General features: G+C 41.0%; 1 protein-coding gene across 4 annotated transcripts in view; it reads right to left on the bottom strand.

The window, feature by feature from the left end:
• The window catches only part of kcnc2 (potassium voltage-gated channel, Shaw-related subfamily, member 2), a gene marked incomplete at its 5' end in the record, with an annotated part of 101,213 nt that extends 75,339 nt beyond the window's left edge, over positions 1–25,874 (bottom strand). For all 4 annotated transcript variants that reach the window (XM_083907032.1, XM_083907033.1, XM_083907034.1 and 1 more), the window contains one exon: positions 25,320–25,874. In XM_083907032.1, the coding sequence (XP_083763158.1) occupies positions 25,320–25,874 (555 nt within the window). The remainder of the gene's footprint in view (positions 1–25,319) is intronic.
• Between the last annotated feature and the right edge of the window lie 285 nt (positions 25,875–26,159).

Genomic DNA, 26,159 nt, shown 5'->3' with positions numbered 1-26,159 from the left:
ACTTACTTGTTTAAATGAGGTTTAGGTCTAAAATAGATGTCTGTACATATTTGTCAGACCAGTAGCAATCCGATATTGGTATTTGATTGACAGACACTCTAGGTTGTGATTAGAGGTGTCCAAAAAAATTGATTCATGTAAAAATTGTCATCCTGAGGGGCAGTGTTTAGCTCAGATGGTAGAGCACCTGACCTGCCCCATGTGCTGAGGCTATAGTCCTCGCTGCAGGCGACCCTGGTTCGAATCCCGCACCAAGTGGTCTTTCCCGTATGTCATTCCCCACCTCTCTGCTTCCTGTCTTTCTCCACTATACTAAAGGCGGAAAGGTCCAAAAAAATTACGACGCTGCTTCAGTTTTTGTTGGCATAGACCCAAGCCCTTACAGTGTAGAAGAAAACCAAGGTTATACAAAGGTTACTTGTGCAAGTTTAGCTTAAATAAATGTAAAAATATTATTGGATCTGCCATGTAGCTGTTCTAGCTGAACAATAGACCAAGCACTCAAGCTTTGTTTCAACCCAAAACCATCTTGTGTATTGGATACAAAGAATAATGAAGGGGTCGTTCAGAAAGATTGATATCCAATCTGCAACACGTAGCCACAAAAAAGTTGCCGCTAAGGGTCCAAACTTAAATTTATTTTCAATCAAGATTTTTACTTTGATCAGAATGACCAGAAAAAGTGGTATTCAGCCATTGTTAGTTACTAACTATATTAGTTTTAATGTTATTAGAGGGACATTCAGGTGTGTTTTAACCCAGCAATGTGTTGACAGACATTGGCAAGACAATGGCTATTTTCCTTTCCCTAACTTTTTTTTTGTGCTTAAAGCTAACCACAGGATTTATTTTTTACTAAGTTCTGCCAAAATTACAACAAGCGATTAAAACCCTATTGTGTGGATTTCGGGTATGGCATGAATATTTGTTTGATTATTAAAAGTTGATGCAACTAACCCTAATGTAATTTTGTTTCAGAAATGTGAGCTCACGTTTCTGTGGTTTACAGAAATGTACAAGTGGAACATATGATCCTGGAAAGTGGGGTGGAGTGTATCGTCTTTCTGTCACTTTCAGATTAGATCATCTAGTATCACTACATTTTATTATAAAATAACTATTTGTGGTACAATGTAAACCCTGCGACCTAGGATAGGCACACCGATATGGGTTTTTCAAAGGCCAATGCTTTGTTATCAGTGCAGCTGAGGGAAAATATATGATTACTGAACAATTATTGTTTGGAATTTCTTAGCAATAAGTGTCTTAATGCCCATTACATCTAAATGATTGAGCTTAGAAACAGTTCTGGCTTTTGCTCCTGTAGCTCTGAATGTAATCTTTTCAAAGTCAGACTGTTTACCTCCAAATCAGACCCAGTTCAGTATCTGGGTGAAAGTGATAGCTGAGGTCGCTTGGAAAGAACTCGAGGCACACAGTGACTTTGCTTTTCTTTCCCGTCTTACATCAGCTCCTCTTCCTGCCATCTGCCTGTTCCATCCTTCCTTCTCATCCTTTCTTTTCGAATTTTCAGGCTTCATAAAATGACTACAAGTAATTCACACTGATCTATTACACATTTATTTTGTTTTTATTTTTTTGAAACATATTTCAAATGAGGTTAATGAGGTATGTAAAACAAAACTTGAATGAATAATAAAAAGGTTACAAATCTGATTTATTTTTCAACATAGTCTCCCCTGTGGTCTACTTCTTCCATCAGTCTTGTAGCACTTGGATGCCCTTGGTCTAGAAGCTCTCATCCTGATTGTCCTCAACAGCAGATGTTTCTAAGAATGGATTGTTTCTGGCTCCAAGTGATGGACCCAACATTCATCCTGGGATAGGACATGTTCAAGAAAACCAGGTGGTCAATGCCTTTTGCCACTGAAAATAATTTGTTGAGCTAATGACCAAGACCAAGCACTTAAAGGGGAAATAAGTAGTTTATAGTGCCATCTAGAGGAGAGGCTGAAATTTACAACAAAGACCTGCTGCTCTGCTCACCCCCTCCCTTCCCTGAGCGCTACGGTATCCGCAGCCGGTCAAATGTCGTCCTCGTCGTCTTTCTCCGTGTCAGCAGATGAGGTTCGTGAGGCGAGGGAGAGGGCGAGCTACCGCGGCCGTAGCAGACAAAGCGGAGAGAGAGGAGGCGGAACTTCTGCTACAAGTAAAGAGACGCTCGATTTGTTCTCTCGCGTTTGTCCTTACAGGCTCCGGTAGAAACATGGCGTCTCGCTGCTAACAGTGGCTATGCAACCGCGGTCCGCGGTCATGTTATTTTACATGACTTTTTGAAACACTACGAAAATGAAACAAAAACTATTATACAGCGACTAGACAATGCAGGAGCACATAATATGCATAAAAAAGTGGATTTTGGGTTATATAAACCCATAAATACTACACAGTGTACCTTTAAGCTTTGTTTCCCCCAAAAAACATCTAGGTATTAGAGTATTTTGGATATACAGAGAATGATCAGGAAGTTGTAGCAGATATCAATGGCCCCCACAAAAAAAAAGTTACTATCTAGGGTCCAACCAGCTAAACATGATCAAGTCAAGTTAATTCACTTACTCAGTGACCCCCAATGATCCAGAACCCATTGGACGGCGCTTCACAGTGCAGATGGACAATGACCCAAAGCATCAGGCAAAAGCAACCAAAGAGTTTTTTTAAGGCAAATAAGTGAAATGTTATGCAATGGCCAAATCAATCACCTGACCTGAATCTGATTGAGCATGCATTTCACTTGCTGAAGACCAGACTGAAGGGAAAATGCCCCAAGAACAAGCACAAGAACTGAAGACCATCACAGTAGAGGCCTCACAGAGCATCACCAGGGATGAAACCCAGCGTCTTATGATGTCTATGCCTTCCAGACTTCAGGCTGTAATTGACGGCAAAATAATTGCAACCAAGTATTAAACAATGGAAGTCTGATTTATGATTGTTTTGTTCATCCCATTACTTTCGGTCCCCTAAAAAGTGGGAGGCGCATAGAAAGTGTTGTAATTCCTACACTGTTCACTTGATAATTGTGTCGATGTCCCAATATTTATGGACCTGACTGTAACTGCCGCATTTGATACTGTGGACCACAAGATCCAGATCTCATGTTTGGAGCAGCAGGTGGGCATCAGGGGCACAGCTTTGGAGTGGTTCAGGTCACACTTGGCAGATCGAACTTTCTGTGTCAGCCTCAGTGACTCGATATCCTCCTCGGCCCCTCTCTCCTGAGGGGGCCCAGGTGGGAGGCCCAGAACTGCCTGGGCCCCCTTCTTTTCTGTCTCTATCTGCTCCCACTTGGCTCCATTCTTAGAAAGTAGAGCATGGCATTCCACTGTTATGCAGATGACAGATTTACGAAACACTTAAAAAGAATGATGTGTACTCTTTTAAAAGTCTACTGAAGTGTCTTAATGACATAAAGGTTTTGATGACTCTGAACCTTTTAATAAAAAAAAATACAGAAGCCCGTAGATCTGGGCTTCTTGGCCCAGCTTGTAAAACCCAGCATCACAAACCTGGGGGTAAATATGGAATAAATCAAGCTTCTTTCATTTGAGGCAGCTGGCCAAAATTAAGCCAATTCTTTCGAGGCAACACTTCGAAATGGTCATTCACGTCTCAGTTCAGTGGCTGCCCATAAGTTCCAGGATCCATTTTAAAATTATTTTATTTGTTTTTAAATCCCTGAATGGCCTTGCACCGTCTTACCTCTCTGAGCTTCTACACACATATTTACCTGCTCACTCTCTCAGGTCAGCTGATCAGCTGCTCCTGAGTGTGCCTAAAAGTAAGCGGAAGCTCAGAGGGGATCGTGCCTTCGCTGTCGCAGCTCCAAAGCTTTGGAATGATCTGCCGTTGCACATTAGACGGGCCTCGTCTCTGCTTGTTTTTAAATCTCTTCATAAAACCCATCTCTTCTCTTTGGCCATTGACACTTTGCATGATTTTTATTGCATGACTGCCATTTCTTCTTTTCGTTTTTTTATGATCTTTAAATTACTTTAAGGCGACGGTGGCTCAGTGGGAGAGGGAGAAATTTGGTCCACTGTGGTTTGTTTAAAGTGCTTAACAAATAAAATTGGATTGGTTTGGAAAAGAAAAGAAAACGCACACATTTTACTGCTGCAAGAGACTCATTTGTCCCAGTTTGAATATGAAAAACTCAGGAAGTTTAGCTATATGAATCTATATTGAAACAGGCGTAGTAATATTGCTGGCAAACTCAATCCAGTTTGATTGTGTGAGGGAACTCAAAGACAAAGAAGGAAGGTTTGTTCTAATAAAGGGGGAGATAGTGAATGAACCAATAACATTAATCAATGTATATGCACCCCCTGAAAGTGATAAGCACTTCTTCAAGTACCTACAGTATTTGAGGTTATAGCTGAGGAATCAGCCCAAACTCTACTCTTAGCATTGATATTTTGGCAACATATAAAATAATCATTTTGGGGGAAAATGCTGTGAAACAGTTGTAGGCAAAGTGCCTACAAAATACACCCTGCCGGCACGCCTGGGTCAGACAGCGAGTGTTATAACAGTGATAACGTCTACGGATCACTCCCAAATTTAACCACTTGTTCCTGGTCCCATTGCGGACATTTCTTGAAAATGTCATCCAAATCTGTCTGTGACTTTTAGAGTTGAGTTGCTAATTAACAGACAGACAGACAAACAAACTGGCAAAAACATAACCTCCTTGGTGGAGGTAATTATCAAGGTTCCTCAATATATCACTGGAAGAAATTAGTCTGATCGATGTGTGTAGAAATTCAGCTGCCCATAAAGTACATTCAAGGATAGATTATATTTTTATGAGTCTAGGAGAATGTCATCTCATAGAGGAGTACAGTATTGGGGCAGCAGTGTCAAAGCATAACCCACTTTATTTAAAAATGTATAAATAATAGAAAGCGCAAACAGTATGGAGGTTAAATATGAGCCTATTGAAAAATGAACAGAGAAAGGACAGGATTAAAACGGGAATGACCGCGTACATTGAGGAAAACGACAATGGTTTGGGTTTCCATGAATATTGTGTTGTATTTTATCTCCCCATTCATTTGATTAATCATGATTAATTACAGCCTGTTATAGTGATTAACTTGATTACATGTTTAATTGGTTGACAGCACTAAAACAAACCCACGGATAAAGATGCTCATGTAATCTTACTGTGTAGTGCTGACAAATAACAATGCACCACAATCGTAAAACCATGAAACCATAGTTTTTCCCCTTCAAACAATAATCTTACCATCAAAATGTGTCATTGTTGCATCCCTGAGTTGCAGCAATGTGTCATTTTGCAACAATCACTGCTTTTACCATGAGCAGCAGTGTTGAGGTGGCGTGCCAGTCATGCCTGCGCTGAAATGAACTGCGGAACTACTGTAGGTGGCAGATTAAACAGCCATTTAGCAGAGACACGTGATGACTTCCGACAATCTTCTGACAGTAAGCAGCAGGGGTAATTCAAGATACATCACATGCCAGGAGGCATTAGATGCTGGCATACTGTGGCATGCAGCTGCTTGGATGAAAACACACACACACACACACACACATAAGAGTGTGCAGGAGTTGAACATGAGCAAGACACACTGTTGTCCTAACAGCAGGCGTAGTACAGAGAGAGTCAGCGTTGCTCACGCACAAGCAGCACTGAACTCCAGCTTTTAAAATGGCTCCTCACCCTGTGGAAGCAGATGCTTGTTACCCTCTACACTGAGTACATCTGATTTCCACTCAATTCATGTTAACTGTCACACAACAGTGTCAAAGGAACAGGTGGCAAATCTTCGTACCCACGAGTGATGAAATCTGATATATTTGTAAGCATTATGCGCTTTGGGTGCCTAGAAAAGCGCTCTAGAAATGTAATGAATGATAATAATAATAATAATAATAATTTGTGTTCAAATTAGAGCTGGGCAATGGATCAATACTATATCAATGACGTGACATGAGATAAGATATCTTGTTACATATGGCATCTGTGATGTATTAAAGCTCACATAGAGTGGTCCTGTTGCACATATATGTTAGTTATGGAGGTCTACTTACATACATTAATTTGTTTTTATGGTCAAAAACCTCCTAGTTGCTGTAAACGAGCTGATAGAAATCCTCTTTTCTGACGCTGTTCCCCAGCCGCGATATTTCAGACTCAACTCTCACCCTGGCTTCCCAACTGTCTTGCTATTGGCCAGTACCCGGAAGTGACATATTCAGCACACCCACTCTCAGAAGCACAGCTCCCCCCTCTGGAACGGTGGATGCACTGCTACCCATTATCAAAACATTGATTTATCAATGTTTAAAAATAGCTTCGTCCCTTTTATGACTTTGACCCGGAGTCAGACCCAGAGTCAGAAGACACTGTCGCTCGTGAAACACCTCCACAACGGACGTTATTCTTCTTCTGCGGTACAATGTACGCAACCGGATGTGCCCGGACTAGTGCCCGGAGCAGGACGATCTGCTTTTCCGGAGAACCGCTGTTTACGTAGCGGGTTTTTTCAGCGATCTCGCTGAGCCCGAGATTACAATAAAACACAGCGTTCTCTGTTGCTTCACCCACCACCAACCATCTAATGACACAGCTGGGAGCACTTCAACACACAGGTTGCCAGCAGATTTAGTCCAACACAGTGAGCTGCACCAGAGCATGGGAAATGCAGAAAGATACCTTAAACATTAAAAAGCCTCACAACACCTCTCAAAAAAATCCATACCAGTGAAGAAAAACAAGGGTACTGCAGTGGAGATGTGTTTAAGTACAGATGGATGAAAGTAGAGAGGAAGGTGAAGACAGATGTGCCGGTGCGGGTAACAGAAACAAAAGAGAAAGCTTCATCTTTCCCGCTTCTTCTCTCATACATTATGTGGGTGACATATATGTTATTACAGCTCATTGTTGTCACCTTGTAATAATCATCCACTGCTGAGACTGCTGCTGCTTGTAACAGACACATTTTCACTTTCAATCTCTAGCTGGTGCTGACATGTGAAACACTACCACATAGGTTTCATTTTAGTAAAAATAAAACAGGTGCTGGGACACTTATATATCTGTATGTGCATCTGCATGAACATACAGCTTCTTTTTTCCATATATCCATCCATCCGATAATTTGGGGAACCAATGCACTAACAACATTTTGAATTGGGATTGCAATTCAAGGTCGACCGAAGCAGAGCAGCCGATGGCACACAATTGATTTATTTGGTCTATACCCTACCGGTCAAAAGTTTTAGAACACCCCATTTTTTCTATTTTTTTAATTGAAATTCTTGGTACAAAGGTAATTAGTGAAGTGCTAGAGGTTAAAAAAGGTACTGGGAGATACTGGGATAAACTGGGAGAAACTCTGACAGGAAGAGGTCTGGCAGAGCCAAAGCAAGTTCCTGAGAGTCAACAGCTTGCGTGATAGTCGGCTCAACAGCTTCAAGCACAGCTTAACAGTGGTCGTAGTAAGCAAGTTCAGTTTCAACTGTGAAGAGAAGACTTCGAGCTGCAGGTTTGAACGGTTGAGTTGCAGCAAGAAAGCCATTGCTAAGACGTCAGAATAAGAAGAACAGTCTTGCCTGGGCCATGAAACACCACCAATGGACTACTGAAGTCTGGAAGAAGGTGTTATGGACTGAGGAATCAAAGTTTGAAATCTTCGGTTCATCACACAGGAGTTTTGTACGCTGTCGAGTAGGTGAAAGGATGGTGATGATGATGATGAGTCGTCTATCAAGCGAGCTGTTGACTCTCAGGAACTTATCTTCTGATTCTGTTGTAGCTTTGGGTCTGCCAGACATCTTCCTGACAGAGTTTCTCCCAGTTTCTGAGAGTCTTTTGATGGTGAAGGAAACTGTACTCAATGACACCTTGACTTTCTTCTTTTCGTTATTTGGTTAACCTAACCTTTTTTTAACCTCTAGCATTTGAACGGAACAACTTTCCTTTGTACCATTTCAAGCTATTCATTGGACTTGAATGGCTTTAATTTGAATTAAAAACAGGAAAAATTGGGGTGTCCTAAAACTTTTGACCGGTAATGTATATATTTAGCTAATTTACTATATTGTTATCCATGAGACAACATAAAACAAATAAAACCAAAAATACTTCCATAACCAGTCATTGAAGAACACTCTCTCCGATCTACATTTTATGTCTGCACTGCAATATGTATAGTCAATAAAAATTGAATTATAAACTAATTCATAGGTTCAAGGTTTTAGTGACTTACCAACATATAGTACATAAGTACAAATCAACTACAAAAATAGGTAGTTTGTAATAATTAGCTGATTAATAAATAATAATAAGCCAATATCGATTATTAGAAAATGGAAAATATTGTCGTTATTTTACAAGATTGATCACGTTACTCACCTCCATTCCTGCAAAATGTATGTGCATAAATCACGGATTCTAAATGGTACAAATTTGTGGATGGACATGTTCCGCAGAGCCTCACCATCAACTACTTTGGATGAAAATGTAAGGTAACATGTCTGCCTGCCAGAGGTTGACTGTTGCACAGTGAGAGGAGAGAAAAATCTCCTCAGGCACAGGCCATTTAACCTCTTCCTTCTTTGTACCAACAAAACCCTTGTGGTTTTTATTGAAGAGCAAACCCACTCAGGCGTGAATATACTGCTCTACCAGAGAAGAGGAGGAGGCTGCAGCTCTCCGCTGACTCCCCAGGAGCCTGAACCCAGCAGAGGATTACTAATAAGATTGGTTGTGCCAGGTCAGTTTCAGAAGAAGACTCAAACAGACAAAGACTCCTGCACTGCACTGAGTGACAGGGTCAGCTAACTTTCTCTTAAGTCCACAAAGCTAAATCAACATAGGACATAGATATTATTACTTAAGATAATGCTGAAATAATCACCTAATAATCCAACAGTTGTGTAGTTGTAAAAATCATGTTCATCCTTTTAACTGACTGAAGGTAAGGTCATGTAAAAATGTCAATAAACTGACCAATCCTGCCAAATAATGTTCTTTCTTTGAGGGTGTGTTGTGTTTTTTTTGTGTTTTTTTTTAATTGAACCCTAGTGCATGTATCCCCTGAGTATGGTTTGTTTGGGTCGGTATCGGTAAAACCACTGATGTGTCATGCTTTTATTAAAAATGTATTAGAGGTCTTTAATTATTTTATGCTCACACATATCTTTACATCAACTGACAGATAAATACAAATACCAATTATGCTTTGTTACTTTCACTATTGTTGAGTTTATTTCTTTTTGGTGCTGCTTTGACTGCAGTACTGACTGTATCTGTCTATCAATAACTTTAATGAAACTTACTTTACAAAGGAAAAGAAACGTTGTCCAGCTCTGCACTTCCTGTCTGACTGTGCACAACTCTTGGTACAGTTTTTTTTTTCTTTCTCCCCTCTCAAAGAGACAATGATCTCCTGGGAGGTTTCTGTTACTAACTCCAGTCGATTTCAGACTGGCAGAGCTTGCATTACCATATCATCATCATCATCCCCTAACCCCTAGCAGTTGAATTAACAGTATTTACAAATACACTTCCATAGAAAATAGAACTAGAACTCAGCCAAACTTCCACTGCACCGCCTGCGCTTCACCTTGCACCAAGAGTAGACCAGGTTGGAGCTGGCCCCGCTAAGGAAAAAAGGGGAAAAAAAATTTTAAGGGTCCTATGGGCAACGTAGGTACCTCCTTGAACCACAAACTGCAGACCAAGGTAAGCACATACCAGTACAAACACGCATTTCTCCTATGGATATCTATACAGTATTTAATTTATTGAGATATACCAAATAAGAAATGAATTTGCACGTGCTAAAATAACATATTTACATTTTCTCCTCCCAGCACACATGTAAACGCCCAACATTGCATATGCATTAAGGCAAGACCGCTAAATGGATTGCGAGTGCTATTTTGCCCGTCTGAGAGGCTCAATCCTCGTTGCGCTCTGTTAGTAAATCAGCATCAACACAAATTTGCATGTGCAATCCAGTTTGCGCACGTTTTTGCATGCACAAAGCTTTAGTTAATCAGGCCCTAAGAGGTGGTAAATCACATCAAAGACTATCATTTTAAAAAAGCATCTGTTAGCTCACTGCTGGTGAAGATGTGTTTAATATTAGAACGTCAACAACCAGTAAAAAGAAACCTGCATAATTTTACCTTGGTGTGGATTCTGTGGTTGCCATGGTCACAAGACGAGGCAACGTGACAAACTGTAAAAGTTCAGACCGTTGCCAACTCAGGTGGCAGTGGAAAATAACTATGTAACCGGTACCTTAGCAACCATCGTGCTTTGCTTATCCTGAAAGAAAATGACGTGGCAAGGGGTGAAGGCCTTCTGTCTGAAAGCAGCTTTATGCACCTGATGTTACCAACGTGAGGAGTGAAATCAAAGAGCATTTCTCAACACGCGTGCTGCATTGATCTTGTATTAAAAAGACCCATCAGTTTAACTTGCTTTGAACCTATTTTTTTCCAATACGACAAAAGCAGAATCATCAATAAATATCTTCAATCATACCCAAATATCTAATACTTTCTGTGTTTTGTGTTCTTCAGGTTGTTGAGGACAATACTCATCTGCAGAGTAGTGCTAAACACACATCTTGACATTACCAGACGTATCAAACAAAGTGATTCTTTACAGATCACATTTAAAGGTTCATAGTCACAACAACGTGCCTTGCATCTGAACGTGACTATCCTCTCAAATGACACACATACACACAGAAATAAGTAAGGAAATAAGTAAGATAAGATGTACATTTATTAGTTTTCCAATAGAGCTCTGGTAGCTGATGGCAATCCCATGCACCTGGAACTAAAAACATGCCATTTTGTCAGGAAGCTGTGTTATTCAAATCTATAGCTATTGAAAGTAATGCAGGGTTCAGTGTATTGCGCTCATGGGAGCAGCTAACGAAATGCATTCAAAGACCCTGAGAAATGTCATCACTTCCACTGAATCAACAGCGGGTTAAGCTTTGAAGAGTAGATGCATTCCAAAAACCTCATAAATTTCATGACTCCTAACAACGTGCTTGCTGCCGCTGCCACCCTGTGATAATAGATGTATTTTTATAAATGTGATCATTGATAAATCATTAGTTTTAGATCTTTTTCATATACTATGAATAGACACAGTCACTGATCAACGGTTTATAATGACAGGAATAATCAAATGCTCATGTGGTAAATACCCTTTTAAATTACAGGCAATATGTCAGCAGTTCCAGCTGCATTTATAAAAAGTGAAGCGAAAACGTGATAGCTGTTTTGCCCAGGATACGAAACGGTCAGGAAGAAGCACGGGAGAGACAATTTTACCAGATTAATAGTTTGACCACTGCCGTAAAACATGATCGATTGGTGGTGCATCTGTTGCCACAAGGTTGCCACAAGGAAGAAGTGATAAAATTTACCAGCGTCTTTGAATGCACCTCTATACTTCTATCGTATTGGCTCCTCCCTATGCTTTTGAAATGGCTGGTGATAGCAAGAGTTGTGCTAAGCTGAATGAACTGAATGTTGAAAATACGGACGCCCAACCTATGTGTCTCTGAGTCATTATGTTCAATACACCTTAACCAATTAACTGGTTTAACATCACGCGGCGTAAATGCATGTGTCACCTTTAGCAAAAGCCTTGTTTAGACTGCAGCCCAAATCAGATTTTTAAAGCTAAAAACACACAAGGGCCTATTTTTTCCGTCTCCATCTCGGCATCAGAAGTGATATGCATTCATTTTAGTCAATGTGTTAGCTTCCATCCACACTGTTTGCATTGTGTAGTGGTGCTGACATTGTTCCGTCTGTCCATGGCTCCCGCAGAAAATACAATCAAACAAGTCAAACACTGATACAGCGTTAATCTGTGTATGGTTCATTCTTTGGTCCATTTCAAAACCAAGTCGGACTGCATCGTTTTTCTGTTTTTAAACTGGGGGCCTGTTGCACAAAAGTAGGTTTCAGATATCCAGGATAAATGACTGAGCCTGGACACCCTTGTTTTGGATTCGTTGAACCAGGCTCAGTCATTTATCCTGTTGGTTCCACAAAGACCAAGCCAGGATGAGCAGAGAAGTTAATTGGATGCACATTAAACAATCAACAAAGTGGAAGACAATAGTTAAAAAATCCAGAGAAAGTTTGCGCTCCACAGAACCATTTTGGGATACAAACATGCACAGATTTATGTGCCGATTTAATCAGTTTAGATCCAATTTGGGCTGCAGTCTAAACAAGACCAAAGATGACTGAGCAAGAGCTATCGCCTAAGTGTAAAATCTCACCAGCACAATCTGGATTAAAAGCTGACGTGGAAAAACGTTATCTTCTATGAAGTATGGGGGAACAAGCAAGTTGGACAAAAGCCACACAATATGCATGATGTGTGAAATCAAACTAAATCACAACATGTCATGTTACCACCCGGAGGTGGAGGATAAACAAACAGCTCCTGTTGCTGCTGACCAGTGAAGAAATCTTCCACAAAACTGAGAAAAGCATGGAGCTCATTTTCTTTCTTTCATTGGATTCCAGTGAAATATATTGTTACATGTTGTATTAATAAATGGTAATACAATTGCTTATTTAATGATGGATCTTTAAATACACTGGGTTTGTAATTTAATCCAATCGTAAGGTACCTAAATATTCCCCTTGTAATAGCTAAAGTTAAGTGCCTCAGCACAAATGTGTTATTGATTCTGTAAGTTGATTGAAGGCAAGTTGAGTAAAAAACTCAAAAAAAACACAAAATAGTGGTATTTAGTCATCCTTATATTTTACAGCTGTCCACCTGTCTTTATTGTTATTTGGTCTGTCCTATAATTGAGCCTGGTTTGCTCAGATGTGGCTGCATTCAAACAGTGGATCTTCTTTTAAAGTCTCAGTCTTTGAACCAGGGAGTAAATGATCACCAAGCAGAAATATAAAGCCAGAGGCATCAGACAAAGACACCATGGAAACGGCAACATCCACTGTGTGGGGACAGGGAAAGAAAAACACGTTTTACAGCTTCAATTGCAACCAAAGCTGTCACAGAGGGTTAATCCCACAGCTTGTCACCATGATTACAAGATGACAACTGCATCTGTGCACATCACGCTCCAGTCGTCTCTTTGCTGATTTGACATTTTCACTTTGCAGTCTGATCCTCAGCTGTGTCTTGGAGGTGCAGTTTCCCCACTGTGTTTATTTGGGACACGGTTTTCAAACTAAAGCTGTGAGGAGCTGAGCTGTCGGCTGTCATGGAGAGCTGTGCTATAACTGTGACTGTGGCAGATAAACAAGTCTGAGTATGAGCAGCTCTCTGAACATGTGCACTGATCTTTGCCTGTCATGTCTGGACGGCTCTGTGGTTTAGTCCAACTAAACATGAGCTAATCTGAGCAGTGGGTTAGTGTTTCTTCAAAACTACAAAAGGCTGTGAGGCTTATTAGACTGCAACAGCCTTCAGTTGCTAGGTGACTGTTATCAAACCCTAGACAAAGGAGGACGACTGAGAGAAATATATATACTGTGTTTATTTATAAGAGCTTTTCGGCTTTTTACAAAGTAAAACATTTTATAAAAAGAAATATTAAAGGTGCTATATGTAAGAAATGTATTCTATTCAGTCATGAAATGTCCATGACGTGTCAGCATAGATTACAGAAACATGTTGAAATAAAATAAGGGATGCATGATACCACTCGAGTATCTACCAATACTGACAACAGTCTGATGCAGTCATTTTAGACCTGTTAACAACACATTTGTGCCATTTCAAGCTATTTCAAAGACATAATTCTCCAACTGCGTAAACAAATATTCTTCTCCCATAACGCAGAAACAAACAGCCCACAACATGACTCTAAATCTAAAGCTAAAGCTAAAATGTTGTTGCTGATTTTTATTTACATTATTACAGCCTGCGCACAGAGAAGCATGCAACATATTGGATTTCTTGGATTGTAGCACATTTGTATATGTCTGATATCAGATGCAGCAATTTGGACAAGTATTGGACCGATACTGAGTATCGTATTGGCTCAACCCTAATTGAAATACTGGCTTCACTAATATTCTGATATATACAATGATACTGACAAAATAAATGTGTATTTCTGTCTGTTGCACCACCCACCCAATAACGCAGCTTATGGAGCATAATATACTGAAATATTGAACAATACTGCACCTAAAAAGCCTCAGTATCAACCAGAGGACGAAAAAGGGTCTGCAGTGGAGAAGTTCTAAATATCTCATTTTCTATCATATAGGGAAGCTTCAGTCAAGGTTGCCTAATGCTCTCTATCACACAATTCTTCAGTGGATATTTTAAAGTTTATGTTTTTATGGTCCATTATTGTGTCCCCGACTCATGTGAATCATGCTTATAATAGCAGATACTATTACATGACAGTTATGTACATGTGCATGTGCATGAACATTGTTTTTTATATATATATTTTTTGTAAAATAGCCAGTGCAACAGTGACAAAAGGTCACTGTTATATAGTAGAGCAGGGGTCACCAACCTTTTTGAGACAGAGAGCTACCTTAAGGGTAAAAAATAATATGGAGGGCTACCACGTTAACATTTTATGCACCATTTTTTTTTGTTTACCATTTAAAGGGACACTGTGTAGTATTTATGGGTTTATATTTATCGCCCTCTCCCTCGCCTCACGATACCTCATCAGCTGACACAGAGAAAGACGACGAGGACGACATTTGACCGGCTGAGGATACCGTAGCACTCAGGGAAGGGAGGGGGTGAGCAGAGGAGCAGTTCTTTGTTGTAAATTTCAGCCTCTCCCCTAGATGGCACTATAAACTACTTACTTCACCTTTAAATGATTAATATTATGCATTCAACTGCATACACATTCATTCCAGTGCTTACTCCTAACGATTACCAGTTTTTATAAACAATATCAAAGATATTTTACTGAGCGATCATACGGATACATGCAAGTGAGGGGAAGTGAAGTGAGCCCGCGGGCACCGTATTAGCTGCCTGCGGGCTACGAGGTGCCCGCGGGCACCACGTTGGTGACCCCTGTAGTAGAGCATTTAAGTAGATGCATGCAATGGTGGTTTCCTCAGCTCAAACAATTCATTGAAACAATAAGCCAACAACAGTGGTGGGTATACAACAACAAAAAATGACAATGTCTCAATAACTTGTCATGTGCCCTTGAGCATCAATTACAGCTTGACAACATCGTCTCATGCTGTTCACAAGTCGACCTATTGTCTGCTGAGGTATCCACTCTTCTTGAAGGGCGGACCTCAGGTCATTAAGGTTCTGGGATAGAGTTACGAGCCTCTACACGGTGACTCAGCTGATCCCATAGGCTTTCTATGGGATTCAGGTCTGGAGGAAGTGCAGGTCACTCCATTTGAGATACCCCAGTCTCCAGCAGCTGTTCCTTAATGATGCGACCCCGATGAGCTGAGTGAAATTAGGCATGTATTGCTTATGCAGAGGCACAATGACTGGATTAATTATGTTATTCAGGTAGTTTGAGCTTGTCACTGTACCAGTCAAGTGTAAGGCAGTTCCGTACTGACGAGACACACCTGCCCACACCAAACACCACCACTACCAAAGGCTTGTCTGGTGACAACAGTGGCACCGCGCTCTCTTTGATGTCTCCAGCATCATTGGTGACTATCATTTCTGCTCAACGTGAATCGATTTCATCGTCCATCGTAAATGCTCCCTGGCCCATGCAAGACGATGAGGTCTTTGCCTGGTGGTGTGGTCAGGTAACCCCTTCAAGGTCGTCTAGCACGCAGACCACGCTGATGTAAACGGTTTTGAATGGTCTGATGTGACACTTGGGTGCCTCTCACCTCCATTAAATGTGCCTGCAGTTGTATGGCATTCATCATCCGGTTCTGCAGGGCACTGTTCACAATGAAGCAGTCATCAGTGTGGGGTAGGGTCAAAGGACGCCCACTTGCCTTTCTGTGACTCTTCCAGTCTCTCTGTATCTCTGTTCCAACCTGCTGATGATACGTTGTGACACTCTAAGCTCGGTGGCCACTTCCATCTGAGAACATCCTGTTTGAAGCCTCACAATGGTGATGTACTGTTAATCAATGATGAGGAGGACTGTTTAAATACCAATTCTAATTGAACCAGGACATTTATTGGTCAATTCATGGATCAAATAGCTGAATTTTGCTGTTGAGCTCCTTGTCAGAGAACAGCAAGTTGTGCAAAAAGTACTGAAACATTGAGAAGTTGGACATGTGCATTCAAAAGTTTAGAGAAGGTCACATTAAGTTCACCTGTAAAGGTTATAGTGTAGGTTTAGGTTCATCCTGAAATTTCACACAAAATCCGATTATCCCTAACTTTTTGTGAGTAAGATTAGCTTTGTTAAGATGACCCAGCAGCATTGTTTAGCCCAGTGAACGTAGAAGCTACTCACATAAGAAGCTGTCGATCGGAGTCGGAGCTACTAAAAAATCTGCTTCAATTGCTGAGTCATTTGACCCAGTAGAGATAGATTTATTTATTTATGTATGACAGAATTGCATTCCAATATGTTATGGCATATTCTTTGCATGGCTGTGTGTATGTCCTTCCATTTTTATACTTTGGTTTGGACAATGTAGTTTATGCTCTCAAGATTTTGGAGAACAGTGAAGAAGAACCTGGAGTCTGCGATGAGTTACAGTTGAAGGTATTTATTTGAAAATATTTGGCCAAGGAAAACAAGTGGCAACATTAATACAGCTATGTACACAGCCTGACGCTACCTCCAATTCTGAAGATCACTGCTCAAGATGACACATATAATCTTCAGGCTAATATCATATTTTATATATAATCTGGTTGCAATGAGCCAACTGGGGCAAAGAGGAAAGACAAATCAGCTTAAAAGTCTGATTTATTAATTACCTTTTAATGCATGGGCCTCAGGGTTGTGCAAATAGTGTCAGAGTAAAGAACTTTCACTTAATCCATTGTCCTTGGGAAGCGTTCCATCTTTTTTTGAGTGAATGGATAAGCATCAATTATTCAGTATGCAGCTCAATCAGGCGGCACATCGGTTCCAGGTCACATTGAGGCCCCTCCTGGCAGTCAACGGAAGTACAGGGAAGATGGGAGGAGCACGATGTTAGCATGTATGTCTATAAATGCATTAAACATAACTGTATATCCACCTCCTATAGTAAGTGCACTTTCTGACTGGTGCAAATATGTGCCGTATAATCCAGCATCTTTCAGTGTTCTGCGATGGACATTAAAGGGCTAGTTCAGGTTCTCTGAAGATTGGTTGTCTCCACTGTGTTTTGTTCAACCTGACTAGGAGCTGTACACTTGCTCTCACTGATAACACAGCTGTTGACAGGGACAGAAGGAAAACAGGTTTTAGCCACTTAACGAATAGCTTCATATTGGATACTTTTTCTTGCCATTAGACCGAATGAGAACTGGAGATTTGGAACCGCTCGCTCTTCCACAACATAGTATTTTGAGAAAAATTGTGATTTTCCTCCACGGAACACAGTAGGCGCTAATCTACTGCTGCTTCCTATTAGGGATGCACCGATTGATTGTAATTGGCCAATTTTCATGCGATCGGCCATGACCAGTGACCAACCGGTCAGACAGAGATATGCCGATTTTAAGCCAGTCAAATGCACTTGCGTTGCCACATGATCAATAGCACGCACCAACAGCAGCACACATTGTAATGTGAGCTGGTGCGAGAGGCTAACAGGATTAGCAGTTAGCAGAGGCTCCGGATAGCAAGTTAGCTCAGAGTCTATAGCCAGAGAAATGGGGAGTTTTTCGTATAACTGCACTTAAAAAACAGTATTAAAGTACATGACATGACACCAGTTCATTTTTGCTAATTAAGCAATAAAACCTTGCCAACCATGAAATCATAATGTGTTGTGCAGTGAGTGTCACACACGTCAAAAAAAGAAAAGAAAAAACACTCTCTTCTTCTCACATTTCCAGTACATACACACGTTTCATCACTTAACACGATGTGATGACTAACCCTTGTGCTGCTTCTTTTTTCAGATGTGCGCCGCCATGCTTGGCCTGGCTGTTGTTGTTGAAAGACAGTGGGTGGGAGTGGGTTAATAATTGTATCCACTCCTGTCAGATATACTCTGTTGAATTAACACCTGTGGAAAGCTAAAAACAAGAGCGCTACCAGAGTTAGACGTGCACTTTTAGTTGTTTTTTTTGGTGGGGAGGTTGTTTCATACTTCAAAATGCTTCATTCATAAACAAATGCACATCATGCCAACAAGTTGCTGCATTGTTTTTAAAAGAAACCTTCCTAAAATCACAACAAGCTCATCTATTTATCTTTATCTTTTCCATCCATCGCTGAACAGATCCACATACAGTAGCTGCGTTAAGCCACAATCCTTCATTCTTATCTTTGTCATTACATTACATTACAACTAATAAATAAATAAAATATAAATATAATCCCAATCAAAGAGAATGAAACACTCTGAGAACTTTCTACTTTTTAAAACAGCTTATATGTTCAGTGAATATTCCGCAATTTGCACCATCATCATGTATGTGCATATGTGTGTGTGTGTGTATGTGCGTGTGTACTTGTTTGAGTGCATGCATGTGGGAGTGAACATGTGAGACCAACAGACAACACACACACACACAGAGAGCAAGTCCCGATGGGTTGCGGTGTACAGCAAGCAACTGCAAGGCAAGAAGTCCAATCTGGCATACTGAGTGTCCTTCATTAAAAGGTCTCTCTCTCTCTCTCTCCTTCCTGTATGCAGACACACACACAAACACACACACACACATCTTCCAGCCATTTTTCAGTTTTGTTGATTCTGGACACTCATGACATTAATATCTGCCCTGACTAATATATTTCACCAATTCAGCACGAAGCTGCATTGTTTCCCATTCACTAACATGGTTTTATTCATCCTTCTTTCACATTACAAAAAGGAAGCTGAGGAGTTAACATGAACTGAACAATGCAAAATTAATTTGAACTTGTTAGTGAGTTCTTGCTTTAATGAATAGTTCTTGTTCATTTCTTCACAATGTATGCCATTATTAGGTTATAATATTCGTCCACAAAGGACAAAGGTTAAATTGAACTACATTTTTGGGAGGGATAATCTAAAAAATGTTTTTGACGGTGCCACAAAATGTATATGAAAGTGAACCTGTATATCTACTGTGATGGATGTAAGCAAGCAACAAGCAAAACAAACCTAAACCATAATTTTTGCTTCAAAATCTTTTTTTTCAGTTTGGTGAGTGGGCTTAAAGCGGACCTAGAGTGGTCCTGTTGCACATAAATGTTAGCTATGGAGGTCTATTTACATACATTAACTTGTTTTTATGGTCAAAAACCTCCTAGTTGCTGTAAACGAGCCGATAGAAATCCTCTTTTCTGACGCTGTTCCTGAGCCGCGATATTTCAGACTCAACTCTCACCCCCAGAAGCCAGAGTCTTGTGATTGGCCAATAATATTCAGCACACCCGCTCTCAGAATGTGAGAGCAGATGTGCTCGGACTAGTGCCCGGACTAGTGCTCGGAGCAGGAGGATCTGCTGTTCAGGAGAACTGCTGTTTACATAACCGGACCGGGTTTTTTCAGAGATCTCGCTGAGCCCGAGATTACAATAAACACAGCGTTCTCAGCAGTGGCTGAACTGTTTGTTTAGAACCTTCAGGGCTTCTTAAACAAGGTAATGACGCAGATACACACTAAAAAACAGCTTTAATTGGAACTTCTGGTCTAGGTCTGCTTTAATACTGAAATTCAGTTGTCCACTCGCACCCAACGAGCTACTTGCGCACGGTAGTACCAGGGCCTTTAGGTTTGTCCAACCATTGTTCATTAATCGATACCATCGAAATATGAACTACTTTTAATGCAAAGACAAGAACTTACAAATATCAATTACCATTATCTGTAAAGTTTACAGAGCAATGTGCGCGAGCACACAGTCACTTCTTCAAACAGTCTGATATGCTTCTAAACTGTTTATTTTGAACTCGAGTGGATTAAAGTTCTGGTTGGAACTTTCTCCCTAAAGTTAGAACAAATATCCAAACTTTTGTTTAAACATGACAGCCCTAACCCCAATTAGTGAGATGCTATTCATTACACATGTGTATCACAGAGATGATTGCTGAGCAACAAAATGTCAAAGATTACATTATGTTTAACAGAGTCTGACTCAAAATAACCATTCTCCTAATTACCTTCTACTCCGAGCTATTAACCAACCAAAGCAGAACAGGGTAATGATTGGCAGTTCAGATTAATGTGACTGGCAGTAGCTACAAAAACACGCCCAACAGCATTGCTGTCACTGCCCACACTCGGGCAACCATTTACCCGGTTCCTCCACCCAGCATCACGTCTGCTGCTGTTTACACATCAGACTATTTACTCAGCAGGGCTTTGGTGTCTATTTGCAGTTGATCCGCTGCATTTCCTGGCTTTCTCCAACCTCACATTACACAGAGTGATTCAGCAGGGCTTTGTGAGGCCCTCATGCACCTGTAACCCTTATTAAACAAGGAACAGAGAGTGGGAATGCTGCGTGTCTTCCTGTATCGCCTCTGACAGCTGAAAGAAAGCAGTTTAAAGAGACATGCACACATGGATTGGTCGTGTTAGTGACACTCCAACACCCTTTTTTTTTTTGCATCAGTGCTTTAAGACTAACAAGCTAGCACGCAAGGGGTTACCAAGCAATAAGGGTTCATGGTTGAGCAGGTTTTTGAAATCAATCAGTTTCACAAACCGGACAGATCTCAATGAAAACAGGCCGTGGTGATGAGCAATGATGTTGCTATGACAACAGGCAGGCTGAGCGTGCAGCCTGGCTTTGGTATCTTCAGGCGTGCGGGCAGGCAGCACCCAGACGGTTTGGGTTTTTAACCTCTTAAGTGGCAGAAAGCAAGCTGCAGTCTCAGATGGGCTCATGGGAGGAAGGGGTGGGGGTGCGTGGGTGAGGTGTGATGGGAGGGGAGGGGACAGGGCTTTACACAGTCAGGCATCAGTCAGAACCTCTGCCTCAGAGCACAGGTATGGGAAATGGAGAAGAAAAGGAGGTGGGTGTTATTTCTTTTTCTCTCTTCTGTTTTTTTTGTTACCATCCCAATCCAGCAACGGCCAACTACAGAGACATGAGAGGGACAAACAAACAGATTAACACATAGTAAAACACCTACACACACACACACACAAATATAAAGGAAAAAAAATTAACAAGTAATTCTCTCTCCTATATCTGACTCAGACAAATGAACACACCATCAGCTGCTGTAAAAACACACTGCATGCAGATTAAAGAGGCAGCACTGAGAGTGAAAAGAGAACAGGATGGCTACAACAATAGAAACAGCGTGGGGAGCCCAGAAAAAACACGCCCGCTACCACCGACTGTTGGCACATTAACACTCGGCATTAACACTCGTGAGGCTGACTTGGTTAAAAGGACAGATCGGAATGTTTCTGGGGGGGGGGGGGGGGGGGGTCAGCTTCCTGACAGCTTCAGACAGCTGAGCTTCATATTGGGTTGTGATCTGGTGTCAATTATTAAGCTCTATATGAAGAGTAGTCAAATAATTCAGGCGGCACGCCGTTAAATGGGACTCTAAAATGGCACCAGGTTAAACCCGGAAGTCAGTACACTGCAACAAAAACATGAATGTAACATTTTCAGGTACATTTCTGGAGACAGATTTAAAGCTCTGACAGCTTAAAGAATTCAATATTTTAAAGTTCATAGATGGAAGAAAGACCTAAAATGGGGCTCAACATGTTAACAAAGCCATCAGGCAAACCGAAACTCACCTACTACAAAACAAGCTGAAAGGGAGGCGAGTCGCCATCTAGTGTAGCAGAGGCGGACACAATTCATTCATTAAATGATAACCAAACCATAGCATGTGCACGTTTCAGCTATAGCGATAGATGATTCATGATTCACAGCTGTCCAATATTTTCTTCTCATGCTCATTTTGGATGATTCTTTGTCTCTTCTGCAAACACACAGCTGATGAAACTTACCAAAAACCTTATTTAATTGATCTATTCAAAGAACATTTAGCATGTCATCAAACAGTCAGACTTTTTATTCCGTGGGTTTCCCTTTCGTTTTATACTATAATGATTTAAGGCCTTTCTCCAAACGGTGATTGATTGCTTGTCATATAATGGAGGACATACACGATCCATAAAGCCAGTTTATTTACAACTAAAGGTTAAAATCATTACTGCATTTAAAGGGCAACTTATAACTAATCCTGTCCACTCCATTATGCCAGGGTCAGAGGTGAACTGTGAAAGAGGACAGATTGCTGCTCTGTTACCACCTTTTATTACCATGGAGGATAATTCCGTGTTACTAACGCCTTGTCAGGGGATGGATTCGTGCACCCAAGGGCCTTTTCTTAGACACACTCAGCCTTTCTTGTTCCATGCACACATGGGCCTTACTACATACATGTATGAAAGCTTCAATTAAACAGGCCTTTGTTAAAAGATGAAACACCAAACATCAAGCAGAACAACAAACTCAGGCTGAGGCCACACTGGATGACTCAAGAGCAGTGGGTGTTTGTCATGGAATATTTTTAAGATTTTATTTAGGGGGGAAAAAAACAGGTTTTACAGATTAGAGCAGCCACACTGCTGAGATGCTCTTCTTGAGAACAAACAAAATACACAGAGAAAATTACCTTTGAGCAAAGTTTTAAAGTCTGTATCTGTCAAGCACAGAAATACAGTGAAATACCATGATATTTTGTGTGGCGATATTATATTGCTTTTGAGAAACCAATTATTTGAAAAAAACAAGAAGAAACTATTCGTGGATTAGTATTTTTTTTTTCAAAAACATATGCTTCGGTCCACTAGATGGCGCCAAGTGCTCACCATTGCTAGATCTGTTGTGTGAGTATCGCAATACATGATTTTGCAAATACTCAGTATATCACAATACTGTGATAATATTGTATCGTGTTCCTGGCGATTCCCACACCTACTGTCAAAACATGTCACAAACACAATTTTTAAATGTGAGCGTGATTTGGACGGATGGAGGAATGGATGTTTAGATAGATGTTTATGTGTTCAACAACAAGTTGCAGAATCGCTAAATGCAACAATAAATGATCCCATTTTACAGCCTATTTCTAAATTCACTGTCCTCCTCATACTTGCTGGAGCTTTGCTGAAGGACTATAAAAGGAGGGCAAGGTCACTACAAAGACCACACACACACACACACACACACACACCGTCGATGGGAGACAGACTTTATTTGGCTGACAGAGGAAACGATTAAATATCGATTGAGTAAACAGCTTTGACTGATCACTGACGCCAGTCATCAGCTGCAACAAACAAGCAGCACAAACTAATTATTCATAATGATAATAATAACAATAATAATAATTGTGTTTATTGAGTTTTGTATGCATTAGGAGCTTTTTAACTGGAATGGTTGGCAAATGTTGCTGCTTTAAAAAAAACATATATTCTACAACTAAAGATGTAATTGTCTTAGGGCTGGGAGATAAACATGATAACAATATAAAATGATTGAATTATTGCCCAGTCTTATATTACTCTAACATATTAACTCAAAACCTGGTTGATATTTTAAGCAAATATAGAATTAACTTAGTAAAAAGAAACTAAAGTAACTGCTATTTTTAATTATTGAATGTTTTATTTAAATAAAAGTGTTTGGCATCATGACATCATCAACTCATTTAGAACTAACGAAGGACAAATGAAGAGAGTTAAGCTGTCTAATTAGAGCAGGAATCATTTTCACCATCGTGTTTGTGAGCTTAACCGAGCACCAGCATGATTCTCAGAGACACACACACACACACACACACACACACAGGGTTTATACACTGTCACTGAGTGGTTGTGTGAACTCACTTAACTCAGTGCGTTGCCAGGTAACACTGCTATGGATTGTAAAAAAGACTTAAATCCAGGCCAAACTTTTTGCTTTTGTTCACTGAAGCCTTGTGTCTAATTATCAGTCTGACCTTCACTGATGACTGTAATGTATAGTTGTTAGAGCGCTTTGTTACATTTGGATATCAAATGATTAATTTTGGATGCAATCTAAATGTCTGAGGATAACTGCTGTGTTTGGATTATGAAGCTGCATTTATTAAACCTACAGATGAGAGACTCAATTCCCTCCAGATGAAATGTAACAGTTCATCAGCAGCGTTTGTTTTTGAATCGGCTGTTTCAGTGATGGATTCGGTAGACGTTTCATTCATTTCCATTTGCACGACATGACATCACCAGCATTCATTCAGTCCTGTAAAACACTACCGATGAGGGAATGATTTGCCAGTCATTACCCAGAAATAACCAGCAGCCTGAGGCAAGTTCAGCAGAGCGCTTGTCCTTCACAGGTAGAGGCGATCTAAATTTAAATGTGATTGGATCTCCAGGCTGTGGCAGACTGCAATCTTAACTCTTCCAAAAACGTCTAATAAAAATAGATTGACAACAAAATAAGGGGAAATATGTCTTCCTTTCTTTTAAACCTAGTGACACAAAATGTTGTTTGTGTTCATCAACAATTGACCAATTCAGTTTTAAGATTAATGCAGATATTGGACATGTTGTTGTTTCTGCAAAAACCTAAAGTCTGGCAAATGTCTTACACCTATGTTGCAAAGCTGCTAGCGAATTTAAACAACATTTTTTAATTAAAAATGGAAAAAGAAAATGTACATGCATGTGTCTTTGGCCAACATGAGCAATAAAGCAGGTCATGATACAAGACAAAAACGTAAACAAAGACAATCAGTACCTGCTGATATATGCTGGTGTTTTGTTTATTATTATTTTTCCAGAGCAGTGAAATGTGGAAGTGGTGTTTGAGTCACATTATTTATAAATGTTATCCTTCATTTACTGAATCTGTTTTCTCCATTCACCTCATGTTTTAGATTTTTTTTAGGTTGCAAATTGAAAATGGAAACTATTGTTTGCTTATCACAGGTTGAAGATGTGTGCTTATTTTTAAGTGATATATTTGCACCTGTTTTGAAATCAAAATGTCATTCAAACTAAATGACAGTTTTGAAAAGAATACACCAGTGCAGAACCTAAACTTTTCGAGACCTCACCAACTTATCAGTTTAATTCTTCTTATGGGAGACCTGGGATTAGAGTGTGTTCAGCTGGATGATTTTTGGTGATTTGGTGTAGTTACTGTGTTTGTTTGGTGCGCCCCTGACGCAGCGGTGACAGTGCGCTCTTACCCGCGCCGCCCTGGAGGAGTAAGGATCCTCGAACAGGTTCCATATCACCGGCTGCCACTTCCTCCACGTGCTGACATTCCCGTCCGCGGCCACGTCCTCGATCCCAAACCTCTTCCCAATCTCGTCCTCATCGTCCCCGTTGTCCACGTTGAGCTCGAACACGTCCAGAGCCTCCTCCGCGTCCCGGTGCTGCCGGTACGTCATCCAGCAGCACGGCTCCACGTCCGTCTCATCGATCCCCCAGAAGGAGAGCTCCTCCTCGAAGAGCGGTCCGCACACATCCGCGGGGCAGTGCAGTTTCCCGGTGCGGTAGTAGTTGAGCACGTAGGCAAACACGCCTGGGTGGCGGTCGAAGAAGTACTCGTTGGTGCGCGCGTTGTACTCAATGAAGCCGGGGACTTGTTGCAGCTGATCCAGCACCGAGTCGATGTCCGAGTCGGAGGCGAGCAGCGCCAGTCGCGTCCCCGGCAGAGTCTTCAGCGTGCTCTTGTAGGTTTCGTGCCTGGTTCCCCCGACGTTGAGGATTATCCTCTCGTTGTCGTCAAACTTACCCATCGCTCTGTATCAGACATGACTTTGATGGAAAGCGGGGGGGAGAGGACAGTTGGCGAAGTGCGGTCCGGAGGTAAAGGCGAGCCTGAGGCGCGCGCGCACACACCCACAGTCCGAATGAAAACAGTTCTAGGGTTTGGCGCTCAGTGCGCTCAGTGCGCAGCATCAGAGGTTCCACTCACCCGAAGCTTCCGTGGCTTTTTGGGGAAAAGGGAATATCCATCTTTTGTTTGTGCATAGATTGAGCTCGTCGATTGTATCCCAGTGTGTGTGTGTGTGTGCGCGCGC

Source organism: Microchirus variegatus (genome assembly GCF_963457635.1).
Source record: "Microchirus variegatus genome assembly, chromosome: 20".
NCBI lineage: Eukaryota > Metazoa > Chordata > Actinopteri > Pleuronectiformes > Soleidae > Microchirus > Microchirus variegatus.
The sequence above is the reverse complement of the archived record's forward strand: the minus strand, read 5'-3'. Positions and strand labels throughout refer to the sequence as shown.